This window comes from Pleurodeles waltl, chromosome 9, assembly GCF_031143425.1.
Source record: "Pleurodeles waltl isolate 20211129_DDA chromosome 9, aPleWal1.hap1.20221129, whole genome shotgun sequence".
NCBI classification, from domain to species: Eukaryota; Metazoa; Chordata; class Amphibia; order Caudata; family Salamandridae; genus Pleurodeles; species Pleurodeles waltl.
In genome coordinates this window covers 376,202,933-376,217,097 of record NC_090448.1, presented here as the reverse complement: position 1 = coordinate 376,217,097, position 14,165 = coordinate 376,202,933, and the positions used below count along the sequence as shown (strand labels likewise).

The 14,165-nt window shown below is 40.8% G+C and overlaps 1 protein-coding gene across 1 annotated transcript in view; it reads left to right on the top strand.

The window, feature by feature from the left end:
- The window catches only part of LOC138259331 (nesprin-2-like), a 178,486-nt gene that overhangs the window by 59,022 nt on the left and 105,299 nt on the right, over positions 1-14,165 (top strand). Inside the window, exons 2-3 of the mRNA XM_069206970.1 lie at positions 7,371-7,540; positions 8,409-8,559. Of these exons, the coding sequence (XP_069063071.1) occupies positions 7,392-7,540; positions 8,409-8,559 (300 nt within the window). The 5' untranslated portion in view covers positions 7,371-7,391. The remainder of the gene's footprint in view (positions 1-7,370; positions 7,541-8,408; positions 8,560-14,165) is intronic.

The window sequence follows — 14,165 nt, the reverse complement described above, 5'->3', positions numbered from 1 at the left end:
TCATCCCCAAGCATTGACGCAACCAAGACAGTGTGGCTGCATGACGCTCCATTACAGTCGGACTGAGTCGGATTTGCCCCAGTCCAGCACGACTAGATGGTCCCGGTTGGAGTTATTGACTTCTAAGCACTGTATTTTGATTTAATCTTTGAAAATTCATAACTTGACTTGTGTATGTTGGATTTTTGTTGTTTTGGTCTTGTTTTACTCAGATAAATATTGACTATTTTTTCTACACCGCTGTAGAGCACTTTTGTGGTGTCTTCACTGTGTTACTGTGCGTGTGCACAAATACTTTACACATTGCCTCTTTAGTTTAGCCTGACTGCTCTGTGCCAAGCTAACAGAGGGTGAGCACAGGTAAACATTTAGGGGGTAATTTTGACCTCGGTGGTGTTTTTACAAGACCACCGAGGGACCGCCGTGCTGAAGTCCCCCAGTGGTGGCGGTTTTCCGCTCGGCGTATTATGACTGCTGGCAGGCCTCCATTTTTTTCCAGACGGAGAGCCACCAGCAGCCATACTGGCGGGCGGTGGGGAAGTGGAGGTTGCTCCACCGCCACGTCAACAGAACACCGCCCACCGAATCACGTTCTGTGATTCGGCGTGGCGGTGTTCTGTTGACGGTGTGCTGGTGGCGGAGCAGCCCCCATGGATCCCGTCCCCTCCCGGAAGATCAACGGACAAGGTAAGTTGATCGTCCGTTAGGGGAGGGGGGTAGGAGGTGTTGTGTGATGTGTGGGTGCATGGGGGTGTGCGTGTGAGTATGTAGAGGGGGTGTGTGAGTGCGTGTATGCATGCGGGGGTGTAGTGTGAATGGAAATGTGTGCATGTCTGTCTGTATGTATGTCTGTATGGATGTGTGCGTGTATGTCTGAATGAGGGTGTGCGTGTGTGACTGTGTGTGTGTCTGTTGGCATGTTTGTTCGTGTGTGTGCGGGAATATGTGTTGGTGGTGTCTGCATGCGTGTCGGGTGTGTGTCTGTGTTGTGATGTCGGGGGTAGGGGTGGGGAGGGGGTCCTGCCACCTTTTGGGGGTTGGCAGGGGGGTGGGGGTATTGGGGACGGACTCGGGGGAGGGGGTGGGGGGTGGCGGTGACCCCTATGAGTGCCAGGGAAGGAATTCCCTGGCACTGATGGTGCCTACCCCCATGGATTTCATGGCGGTTCCAAACCCCATGAACTCCATGGCGGTAAGCCGGGTCATGATACCGCCGGCGGTCTTGTGACGGCCGCTGGGCTGGAGACCCAAGTCTCCAGCCCAGCGGTCGTCTCCGCCATGGCGGTCTGATCGGAGAAGTGGCGGATGACCATGGCGGTAACCGCCATGGTCATAATTCCAAATTTTTTACCGCCAGCCTGTTGCCGGTAAAACCGCCACTTCTCCGTCAACCGCAAGGGTCGTAATGACCCCCTTAGTGTGTATCTTACTTGCCCTGACTAGGATTGTGGTCCCTACTTGGACAGAGTGCAAACCTCTGCCAACTAGAGACCCAATTTGTAACAGTTTGTACTGGAATGGTTTCCATCCAGTACAAAATACTATATTTAGACAACTTTTTAAAAAAAGTTCACCTTGGAGGTGTGCTGTACAGTGCAGCACACATGCAAAGTCAGAAAAGAAAGGAGAGATGAAAACATTTCTCCTTCTAAAGCCTGCATTCAAGTGGCGTTGATATTTGCCAGAAAAACCTGTCTCATATTTTTAGTAGATAGGGTTTTGTGTCAAAGTCTAAAAGCAAAGGTGGTTGCATGGGAACACCATGTACCACCCATGAATCACCCCCTTGACGCTGAGTAACAGAAAGCAGCACTTTGCTCTGCTTTGTGTTACTTTTAGGAAACTTTCCAGCGCAAAGCACGTTTTGCACTGGAGAGTAAATAACAAAAAAAGCAACATTTTGTGCTGGTTTGCATCACTTTGTGATGCAAACCCAGTGCAACATGTATGGAAATCTGATCTATGATATACAACACTCGTTGAGGGGTAAGGGGAAGAGAAAACAGACAGGGGGAATCCAGAAGGAAGTAAAGACTATATATGTCTCAAAGGAAGGGAGGGGAGCAGGTCATTTGATACGAAGTCGATGAATGAGGAGGAAGATTAGCCATGGTATGTTGGTTGATGGAGAAAAGTCTTTTTACCTACAGTCTTGAAATTATTAAGTTTGGTAGCATCACAGCTAGACCTGGATATTTAGAGACAGATTTACAAGAAAGTAACGCATTGGCCCTGATGTGCCACTTTTCTTGCGCACCCCCCTTGCGCCGCCCTAACGACACCGTGGTTGTGCCGTTTTTACAGTACGGTGCACTATGGCAGTTGTTACCACAACAGCATCAACATTTTTTATGCTGTTGTGGCACTTTGCTGCACTAGCGGAAATAATTGTGGCGGTTGTGCAGCAAAGCACAGGGAGGCCTATAGATTATAATGGGTTCGTCACCTTAACGCCTGCCCTGAGCAGGTGTTGAAAATGATTGAAAAAAGAAAGCAGTGAATTTTTTTTAATTTGTTTGAGCCTCCCTGCCTGGGAACACTTCCCTTGCATACATTATGACTGACGCAGGGATAATGTGGCGCAAGAGGTTGCAAAGTGGTGCAATACATGCATTGTGCCGCTTTGTAAACATGGCTCAGTGGAATGGCCACCTTAATGTTGCCTTGGTGTAAAGAAAAGGATGCTAAGGCTGCATTGAGGTGGCTCTCTGTGCTTGTAAATCTCCCTCATAGTTTACAAGAGTAGCTGCAACCGTGGTTAGACTTTTGCCACAACATTTTTTCCTGTAACATTTGGTGATGGAAAGTATTGGCTCAGGAGAAGATTGTAAGTTTCTGAGACGTATAAAGTAAAGAGAGTTTGACAGGGTACCTTGGTGTTTGGTGGCAGATTGATTTCCAATTTATTTTTTGGGTGTCGGATGGTATAACAGCAAAGGTGAGTAGAACCTCGTCGAAGAAGCGTGAGCTAGGGAATATTTGGGGTGGGTTTTGTAAGTGTAAGTGAACGGTTTTTGCCACCACTTTTATTTTTGGGCAAATGAGTGATCAGAGTCAATCACTCCAATGTTATGTGCTGTTTTAGGAGAAGCATTCGGAGGCATTACAATTAGCAACCAATTGAAAAGGATTTTGGTAGAGGTTGTTGTTCTGAGAACCAGAATCACAGTCTTTTTTGTGGCAAGGCAGGGATAGATTCTGTCAATTCAACTTTTAAGAGTTTTAAAGATGGAGGACTAATATTTCATCAGGGCTGTCTTGTTGTAACCTAAGGGCCACGTAAGTGAGTTATAGAGCAAATTAAAACGCCACCTCAGAATATTGCACTCAGATTAGCAAGCATGGTTCCCACATGAACATCATCAAGATTCCCATAAATGAAAATCATCACAGACGCTTTAGATCTTCACTGTTATTCACCACCTGTCCAACAGTCACAAGCAGGAGTCCAATCTATTTCGACAATGGTAGAGAGGAGTAGAACAAAAGTGCCTTCAGTGGAACTGAATTCTTTGCGAGACTTGGTTCTCTCAGGAGTAAGACTGAAAAATGGGATGACAAATTCCCTCTAGGACATCAAGGACACGCTTTGCATTCCTGCACCTTTGTATGATAGAATAAGGTATTCATGCGTGTTGTAGTATTATTTTCCTTCAATTAAACCAAGTGAACACACCTGAACTCAGTGACTTGTAGCTGTAAAACTTAGGACTTGAGACAGTGTCATAATGCTCGAGTGAGGTGGTCACCCGCTGCAAAAGAGTGACGTTTTCAAACCAGATGTGCTGACTTTTTTGTTGCTGCACTGCAAACCTATTCGAGAGAGAGAGCGATTTACTAGTAGCAGTTGCCATCCTGTGGAATGAGCTCTGGAGATCTCTGACAGAGCGCACTTCAAATCCCATTAACAAAATCTCTTTCAAGAAACAATGGGGGAGATTTAGGAGCCCCTAGCGCCATTCCAATGCCATATTAGCACCATATTTTGATGATAATGTGGCTTTAGAAGGCCAAAAACGCTGCGCCATATTTACTTAGTGGCACAATGCAGGGGGCGTTTCCCGTTAGGGGGGGTCAAAAAATGGTGCAAGGAAATCTAAGAAATTTCCTTGCTTCATTTTTTTCCAGCACTTTTAGAACCTGCTTAGAGCAGACATTAAAAGGGGGCATGCCATTAAATACAATGGGCCCCTATGTTCTCTGCAGGAGGAGGAACATTTTGGTGCTACCCCTGCAGAGTACATCAATAGCGTCAGGAATTCTGACGCTATTGGCCCCTACCCTGTGTATTTTAAAAACGGCACACACATGGTGGCAGTAGAGGGTGCTAAGGGGTGCAGGGAAAGTGGCGCTGCACTGGGCGCAGAGCCACTTTTCCCAAATCTGCCCCAATATGTTTCTAAGTTTTAATGCATAAAACCTGCACTATTTTGTGTTACAAATACATGTGTAGACGGCCTCACTCCCTTAGTTCTATCAAGATGGTTTCAGGACTTTTCACTGGAAGACGCTCACCATCACAACCACAGCACAGCTGGCCTTCCAGTGGTTTTGCATTTATTTTTATAATGGAAGTTCCCCCTCTGATGCTCCATAACCGTGATTGGAAGTCCTTTGTGCTTTCATACAGCAGTCACAGAATTCCTTATTTCTGTCTGAATCTGATAGGCAAAATGGAGGCTGATCAAACAGTATTGGAGCTGGGCAGTGATCTAGGAACAAATCCACAACTGGCACTGAAGCCATCCTCCATTGTGCAGCCCACATCCTTTTCTCCTTCCAGAGTGTATTAATGGAGGCTTCTCCATACCACTGCTTCTCTTCCCCTGTGAAGCGTTTTACATGTATCAGCGGAGGGAGTAGTCCTAAGGTGGTGCTGGCTGCATTTTAGCAATATTTTGAAGCAATGGAGTAGCCACACACCAATTGAGATATTACTTCAAAGTTTGCTGTACATCAAAAGCGGGGAGAACTTGCCAAACCACTCACGGTCGTTTGCAATTAAAACTGGATGGAAACCAGATATAGCCACATCAAAGTCAGAAATAACTTCGGATGAAAATGTTTGATGAGTACGACACATAATAGTCTAGCTTTGAAATATTATGTATGACTCATCTACCGAGATTGCCCAATTTTCACTCAGTCTGCAGCATGTGTGTTGCCTATCAACAATGCTAGTTTCCAAAGGAAGGGTTTGATTTATCCATGGTCTAGGATTTGGGACCTATTAATTTCATTTAGACCACCATGAGTGCCCAGTCAGTGGCTAGTTTCCACACCTAAGTTATACTTTATACAAACCATACTTAATGACAGGTGTTACAAAGAAAATAATTTGCTTCAGATTATAACAGTAGGAAGTATTGCCTGAAAATGAAACTTTTAATGGTAACTGCAATAAAACTTATCTTGCAAGTTGCATGTTGCAGAAAGTATGGTAAAATAGTCTCTTATTTTGGATTGAACCAGACAAACCTTTTTTTAGGACTTGCCTAAGACACCACATGTGCTGTCTCTTATATGACGTTTGTTACCTTTCAGGGGGCTTAGAGGCCACCCATTGCTTACTATTGGTTGCCTTCATTATCATCTCATTTGCTTGCTTAATATTTGCCAGGTTCTCCGGGCTTGCTTTCTCTTCATGTGTTTGTCCCTTCCCTGGCCCATGGGCACATTACATATGTCCTTCCACTGCCAATTGTTCAGGTGCTACTTTTTTCTTTTTGTTTAAGCACTCTATGAGAGTGCATGTTTCTCAGCTGTTCCCCGCGTGTATTTTTCCCTCTTGGTTTTCCTCCCCCAGTCCCTACCGCGCACCCTCCCTCTGTTGTCTGTGTGCTTGCCTCAGCTGCCCCTTCCAACCCTCCTTTATCCATGCGCTTGCCACGCCTCTCCCGTCTGCCCTCCATTGTCTTTGTGCATGCCCCAGGCCCTGCCACCGCCCCTGTTGTCTGTTTTCGGGCCTCAGGTACTCCTGCCCACCCTCCATGGTCCGTTTTCTTGCCCATCCACTCACGCGTGTCCTCCCTCTACCCACATCCTTATCTTCTAGACCTTCCTTCCTCTGTGTTGCTTAGGGGGAGCACATGGTTACAAACAAAAATATGTTCTGAACACATCATAGCGATTTTTCAAATTAGCTTTAGCCATAGTTTACAACTTTCGTGACTATGACCAAATGCTCACTTTAGCAATATACAGACACGCATGAATGTTTAGCAAGCACAGTATGTTGAATTCATTAACCACCAACATCATCTTACTAATACAGTGAATGTTGGTAAAATAATTTTGCCGGCGGAATTCACTGACAATTATAGTTACGGGCACGCCCAGGAAGTGACGAACTTGCAGACAGTAAGAATGTGTGGAGTCAAACATCTGTACAGTACACAATCCAGAGATATATTTTACCAACGACTTAACCTCCAAATCCTAGACAGGACATTACTAATGATGTTCAGTAATCAGTCTTCTCTTTATAATCACCTGGGATCACTTCAGAGGTACTCTTCAGACAGAACAGCCAAAGCCAAGGCATGTAAGCATATACTATGGTGAAATAATTCAGCTGATTAGGGTGTATGCTGACGATTGGATACTGTTACTCCAGGGTCTCTCTCCCAAGCCATGTTTTGCCTAATGGATGTTATTGATACACATTCACAGATCTCCTGGTATAAAGCCAACTGAAGCAAATGGGAAACTTTTCCCATATCTATTTCCTGCTAGAAATACCTTTTATGCAATTAAGGCATTCAGTACTGTGAGTATAGAAAGAAGGGCTTTCATACCTGGCACCCCTTTGCCTCAGCTGTTTCAAAAATATCTCTGATAAAGAATACAGAACCCTAGGTTTGCCTTACAGATGCAGTCAAACAAGAACACCTTACCCATTGGTAGATGATTGAAAAAATTACTTGCTAGTGACACCCAGGTCGAGATGGGATATTTCAAAGACAGGGATGAGTCAAATGTATTTGAGATGGTTTAAACAGCACTTAGGATCACTTGGAGTGTTACATAAGTCAAGCTGAATTGTAACTGACTTCCCTTTTATGGAAATGAAGGCTCTTGGCCAACTGAGTCTTCACTTCTCCTCCCCTTTCGTTCCTTTTATAAAAAACATTATCATTTGTGAAGCCCTGGAAACGTGCAGATTTATCTAGTGTCAATGAACATGTCTTCATGTGTTTTAAGCTTATTATGAATATAATGCAAATAACAGTGCAAAAAAGTCCTAAGTGAAATGCAAACATATCACTCATTCTCTTTCGTTCTCGTTCTTATTCTTTCTCTCCCTTTTTCCCTCCCCTGTTCCTTTTACTTTATTTCTCTTTCTCACACTTAATTTTTGTTTTTCACAGATACAGTTCCGAGATCTGGACATGCAGACAGATTACTTCACTATGGTGGCCTCTCATGATAACTTGACCATGGGCGGTCAGGATCCCACTGAACATGAAGTTCCATCTAAGCAGCTTTTGGAGTTTTCTGGGTGCAACATCTGCACAGCATCTATAGAAAAGCATATCAAGTAAGTACAAGGCGAACTCCCATATTCTATCACTGTAGTCTTTTTTCATGTGTCTGCAATTAGTTTTCATTTAGAGTTTTACAAAATTAGCGGATGTTCTTAGTAACATTGTAAAGTTACCCACCCTCGCCACTTCTAATCAGTTCCAAATTCGAATTATAACCGAGGTCCAAGTATGAAACATGTTTAATAGAACATATGGTGTAGCAATTAAACTGCATCTAAACCGGGAAGTTAATCTATTATTCTAAGCACTACATCTGCACCTTATTAAGTTAGGCCACACGTAGTCCAGAGCAGTACCAGCAGTAACATCATTTAACACCAGTGGGACAGAACAAAACTTCAAGCTGTCTGAAGGTTTATTGAGTCACTTTTGCAGTCCTATAAACGCTATTTTCAGTTATCCTATTTTTATGTCTTAAATAACAATAAGTTGTCAAGTTGTACCTCTGGCTCATGTAAAAGGCTTTGTAAAATAGCACTTTCTCCAGGGTTTCATATTAGCATAGGGTGAAAAACTGTTGTCCATGGTCATTCAGTAGATTGTGCCCCCTTCTGACAGTTGGCAGCTGGACCTGCATCTTTAGATTGTGATAGAGAGATGGTTCCCCACTCCCCAAATCAAGTTAATTTGAGTATCCTTCCAAGGAGGAATGGATCCTCTTGAGGATATATAAGATCGATGGTGACACATCTTGAGAGTGGATAGGACACAGGATATTCTCCATCTGAGGATAAAAGATGACTCCTCCTGGGTTTGGGCACTACATAGTATGTTCTCCTATAAAGGTGGGCGGGCACTGATGCTCCCCCAAGGTTGGATCTCCTTAACAGGCTAACACTGTTCTCCTGTTCTGTCTCTCAGGATGGAGTATGCCTGGCAGCTTTGGGCCAAATTTGTAGATTGCTTTTCAAGATACCAAGACTGGCTACAAGGTGCAGAAGCTGTCCTTTCGTTTACAAAGTCCTCACAAATTTTGTATGCTGATGCCAAAGAAGAGCTGAAAAAATGTGAGGTCAGAAACCATTGTGCCTAAATCATACTTTGATGTTTATGTTTCATCTTTTCTCCTTGACTTTTTTCCTTTAAATTATCTCCTGGTTCTGCTGAAGCTCATTGACTGTGCTTTACATTTTGAGCCTTGCTCGCGAATGGTCTTGAATGACTATGATAATAACAGTACTTGCATAATAAAGTATGGCTAGATTTCCAAGTAGCTGCTCTACAGGTCTTCAATATAGCCACATAGGCACGGGGATTTCTGATGCCGCTATTTAACACAGGGTTTGATACACTGTAAAATTGCTTCCATTTCATGCAGTTGGTCCTGGACATCTACTCCATGTGATACTAAAGGGCTCATTTACAAGCCCCTTGCCCTACCGTAGCGTAATTGTTTTTTGACTCTACAGCGGCGCAAACAATCCGCTACACAGCGCCACATTTACAAACTGGCACAATGTAACTATTGAGCCAGTTTGTAAAGCCTTGCACCACATTATACTTGTGAGAGGTATAATGTACGCAAGGTAGGCGTTCCCCCGCAAAAGGCCTGCAGAAATGGCTCAGAGAAATCTACAAGATTTCACTGCACCATTCTGCGTCTCCACAACATCATTTTTTAATGCCTGTGACGTAGTGCTGTTTGCAATGGGGCCCCCAGCATTGCTGGACTAACGTCAATTTGTTTACGGTAGTCCAGCAATGCTAAGGTTTAGCGCCACAACTGTGTCGCAATTTCTGATGCAGCTGTGAACAGTGTGCGCCATGGAGCGCTGTATTGTAAATCACTAGGGGGGCGCAGGGCAGCGCAAGAAAACTGGTGCATCGATCACGATGCACTAGTTTCTTGTAAATGAGACCCTAAGGAGCTTATCTACAAGCCACTTGCGCCGCCGTAGCATCATTCTTTTTTATGCTAAAGCGGCGCAAACCGTCCCCTACACAGCGCTGCATTTACAAACTGGTGCAGTGGGACCACTGTGCCAGTTTGTAAAGCCTTGCGCTACATTATACCTGCACCAGGTATAATGTATGCAAGGTAGGCGTTCCCCCGCTAAAAGGCCTGTAGAAATAGTGCACCATTCTGCACCTTCACAGTGTCATTTTTTTAATGCCTGCTCAGGGCAGGCATTAAAGTGACGCTGTGCTGTTTACAATGGAGCCCTCCTAGCATTGCTGGACTCGCGTCAACATTTTTGATGCTAGTCCAGCAATGCTATGGTTTAGCGCCACAACTGTGTCAGAATTTCTGATGCAGCTGTGGACACTGTGAGCCATGGAGCACTGTATGGTAAATACAGCAAGTTCATGGCATTGTTAGGGAGGAGCAGAGCGGCACAAGAAAACTGGCACATCGATCATAATGCGCCAGTTTCTTGTAAATGAGGCCTGCCTGGAAACATCAGGAAAATTTGTGATGTTTAGATAGTATTATGAGAGATGCTTGTCATTCAGGCTATGCAGTACTGTATTTGTGCTCAATATGTACTCCTTCCTAAGGATACAGCGAACAGGGGCCTGCCAAGTGGCTCTAATTCTCATCAGGGGAACCGTAAAAGTAAGGGGCTACATTGGTCTACTGCAGTTCACCAATCTATCCCATAGTTAGGGAAAGCCTTTCCTCTAACAGCTGAATTTTAAGCTATCACAGATATGTTCTAAAGTGTTTACTTCTATCAATATAATGCCCAATAGACATTTTGTCGTTCTAGATGAAGTTGTGGAATTTTGCAGGAGCTTAAGGAATTGCAAAAATGCCTCTAGAGAAATTCTGACAGGAAGGGCCACAGTTGTATAATAGTTGGTAATACAGGTCAATACAAGCACTCAAGTGGATGCAGAAGTACTTACCCAAACTGTCAACAGCATTACATGAGAGATTAATATTCCATTGGGCTTGGCCAAGATTTGTTTGACAAAACCTCAAGCGAATGACTGAAGGAGGCTGGTTGAAGAAAGCCAGATGTTGAAATGAGTGGATCCAAAGACCTTTCAAAGTATGCTATTAGCAGTGGTTCTGTTCGGGCGGGCCGCACTGTCAAAATTCAGACCTAAAAACAGTTGAAGGAAAAAATAAGTAAACTGACCATTAAAATGGAAAAAAGATGCTTGTAAACCTGGGTTATAGAAATGTTCTCAGTGTGAGATACTTGGAACTGAAACCACAAAGATACATTTCATAACATTTGGACTACAGAGTACTTGAAACCCTTCTGAAATGTTATTTACGGCAGGTACCTTTATTGGCCTGGTGTAAATTCTGCATTGTGTAATGAGCTCATTATGAGGAAACTCTAGCACACATCCTGTTTATCTGTCCTGCCTTGATGGATGGTGGGCCAAAACACTGCGGTCCGCCTGGTAAATAAACTTCCCCCGTGTATGCTCTCAACCACTATACTCAGAGGCCTTCATTGCCTCCCCATTAAGAAAAGAGCACTACTTAAACTACTTTGTCTGACATACATATAATTGTCAGGGAAAGGCCCTAAATACCTGCTGGATAGACCTATCCTGTTCCACCCTGACAGAAACCTAAGTTCCCAAAATCAATATTCCATGGGCGGGCCCCCTACCACTGGAACAGGCTCCCTGTGTTCATCCATGCATGCATTGATTTCTCTGGCTTCAAAAAGCATCTCAAGGCTCGGTTGTTCTGTTCAGCTGCTACTCTATCTGTCTGTCACCTCAGCGCTGAGATGCACCTCAGACAAAATCCCTTTAACATAGCATAACATAACATGGATGTGAGGAGGTAATATTTGAGGGGGACAATTGATTGTCAAGAATACTTGCATAATTTAGTTTTTTAGGGTCCCAACACAAACATTTGTGATGAAACAATATAATTATAACTGATATGGGCAAATCTGATTTAGCTATAAGGTTGTGACTTTGTATTAAATGTGGGGTATATTGTAGTTGCAAAAATAGGGGTTAACCTAAAAAAGCAATAATGATTTTAGCTACGAAAGATGTACAGAAAGGAGAAAATAACTATGTAAATCTGAGAATTACAGATCTAAGATCATATTTACAAATATACCTTAGAACAGTAGGAACAGCACATAATACAGGAAATGTACAAATGAAAGGAGGAAGGGAGCAATTGCATGAAAATGTTAATCTGAGAAATGATCCATTTGAGGAAGAAATTAAATTGAAATAGTCTAAAAACTGATGTGACAACCACATCGACCAGTGATTGCAGACAAGGCAATGGTGGTGAGGCAGACAACTTCTCAATGGAAATTAGTGAAGAAACAAATAAGGTAGCATGTAACTGGGATGGATATATGTCTTATCTCCCACAAAAATATTGCAATACAAAAATGTTGTGGGAAAAAGTTTGAGGACAAAAATATTGACTTTACATACTTGCAATGTAAAGTCATGAATATCCACTGCAGAAATCTTGTGGACCAACTATTTACAATATATAGCATTTTACATTGATGTAACGTTGTTATAACAACAAAAAAGATAAAATAATTTTAAAAAATGTATTCAATTTTCAATAATATGTAGGGAATTTAAAAACATAAAAATTAATAATACATTTTAAAAATAATTAAAACAAAAACATGTAACTTTAAAATTACATAAAATAAAATATTAAACATGTTACATAGTGAAACACAATATTATATTCAGTATAATTATTACATCATTAAAAATAAATAAAATAATATGGTACTAAAATGAATATTTGTCATAATAAAATACAAAAAATAAATACAAAAATGTATAGTTTAAATACCTCCAAATATTTCTTTCAAATATTAAAAAAATAAAAATTAGTAATCAAGCAACAATAAAAACATAAAAAACTGTGATTAGCTATCATATACACTGCTATGAATACAATCCTACAGACACTGTGAAAAATGCATATGTTTTGGGGGATAGGGTTGGTTTGGGAATGAGATATACTATTATAAATCCAATTTAACAAACGTTAGGTATAATAAATATCGTGATGGGGGAATATATAACTCTGGCACAACAAACACTGGGAAATGTGCATACATAAAACGGGGGCATATTTACTATTCTAGCTCCACACTATCAAACACTGGGAAAAGTATACATTGGCTGGTGTAAAAGTTACTGTGATAACATATATCTGATCAAATGTGGGGGGAAATGTAACTATTTTGGGGGACAGATTTTCTATTCTAACTCAAGTAGCAATGAGTAAAATGCATACACGGGCCGATTTGCTATTCTAACTCAAGTCTAACAAACACTCGTGAAAGTGCATACACTGGAGGACAGATTTACTATTTTAACTCCGGTCTAGCAAACATTGGAGAAAGTTCATTCATTGAGGTGTTGGAGGGCAACTTTACTATTTTAACTCCAGTCTAATAATCACTGGGGGAAAAGTATATATTTGGGACAGTAATATTCGCTACACCCTAATAACATAATAACCCCTTCAAACTAAAAATCCTTTAATAAAATGGTTTAAAATGTTTTTAAAATGTATAAGAAATTAAAATACTTTATAAAGAGTATTGTAAAACAATCTAAAAATAAACAGTATCCCTCAAACACATGCATAAAACACATGGGTTATTAAAAATGTAACTATGACATCAAATAATTATTTATGTAATTATTTACAAAATATATATTAGTTTAAAAATCAAACTCACAAAATACCATAAAAACAATACAATTAAATATAATATATAAAATATTATTTTTAAACATTAATTTTAAATACAATTAACTAATTTAACTCCATATCTTAAAATAAAAATTCAATACATAACTCAATAAATGATGACACCTTTAAACAAATAACATTTTTAAACATATTCATTATTTATCATCTATTAAATAAACATTATTTTAAAAAACTAGCCACCAAAGACCCCAATAAAGCCCCTAATCCAAACTTAATTAATATATAAAACTTTATTAAAAAGATTTACAAATATTTAAACTGAAGAAGTTTAAATATACAACACAGTCAACAAATTAATCAGGTTAAAGTAATATCTAATTCTTAAAGTTTCAATTACCCAACCAATTCCTAAATAATATAAAATTAAACATGTATAAAAGTAAATAACAACTGAATGATATAACATAATTAACAAATTAAAAAATATTTAATGTAAAAGAACACTGCCCACCCAACCCCCAATAAACCCAAAAACGTACACGTGACAATGTGTTTTTAAAAAGTAATAGTTTTAAAATATCAAATATAATAAAATAAAAATACTCAACAATGAACTAAAATATCATAATAAAAAACAATAATGCAACTTTGAATATACTAATAAAACAGTTCAAAATGTATATGCTTAAGTTCAGTTTTTTTGTAGCCATAATATGTTGACCATAATATTATGGCCAGATGATATTTTTGAGTGGACATTATGGTAGATTTACAGCTGGGGTAGATAGGTAACTAGGAAGGGGCAAGAGAGGGACAACCTGGTGTACCGCTTAAAAAGGGAAGTAGAATAGACAGAGAACAGTGGGAAAGGAATGAGAAGTTAAAAATGGAGAATGCTGAAGTCACGTAATGAGGTTTAATGAGGAGCAATAGAGGCAACCAACCAAATGAAAGTAAGTAGGAGGATAACAGTGATCAGAAAG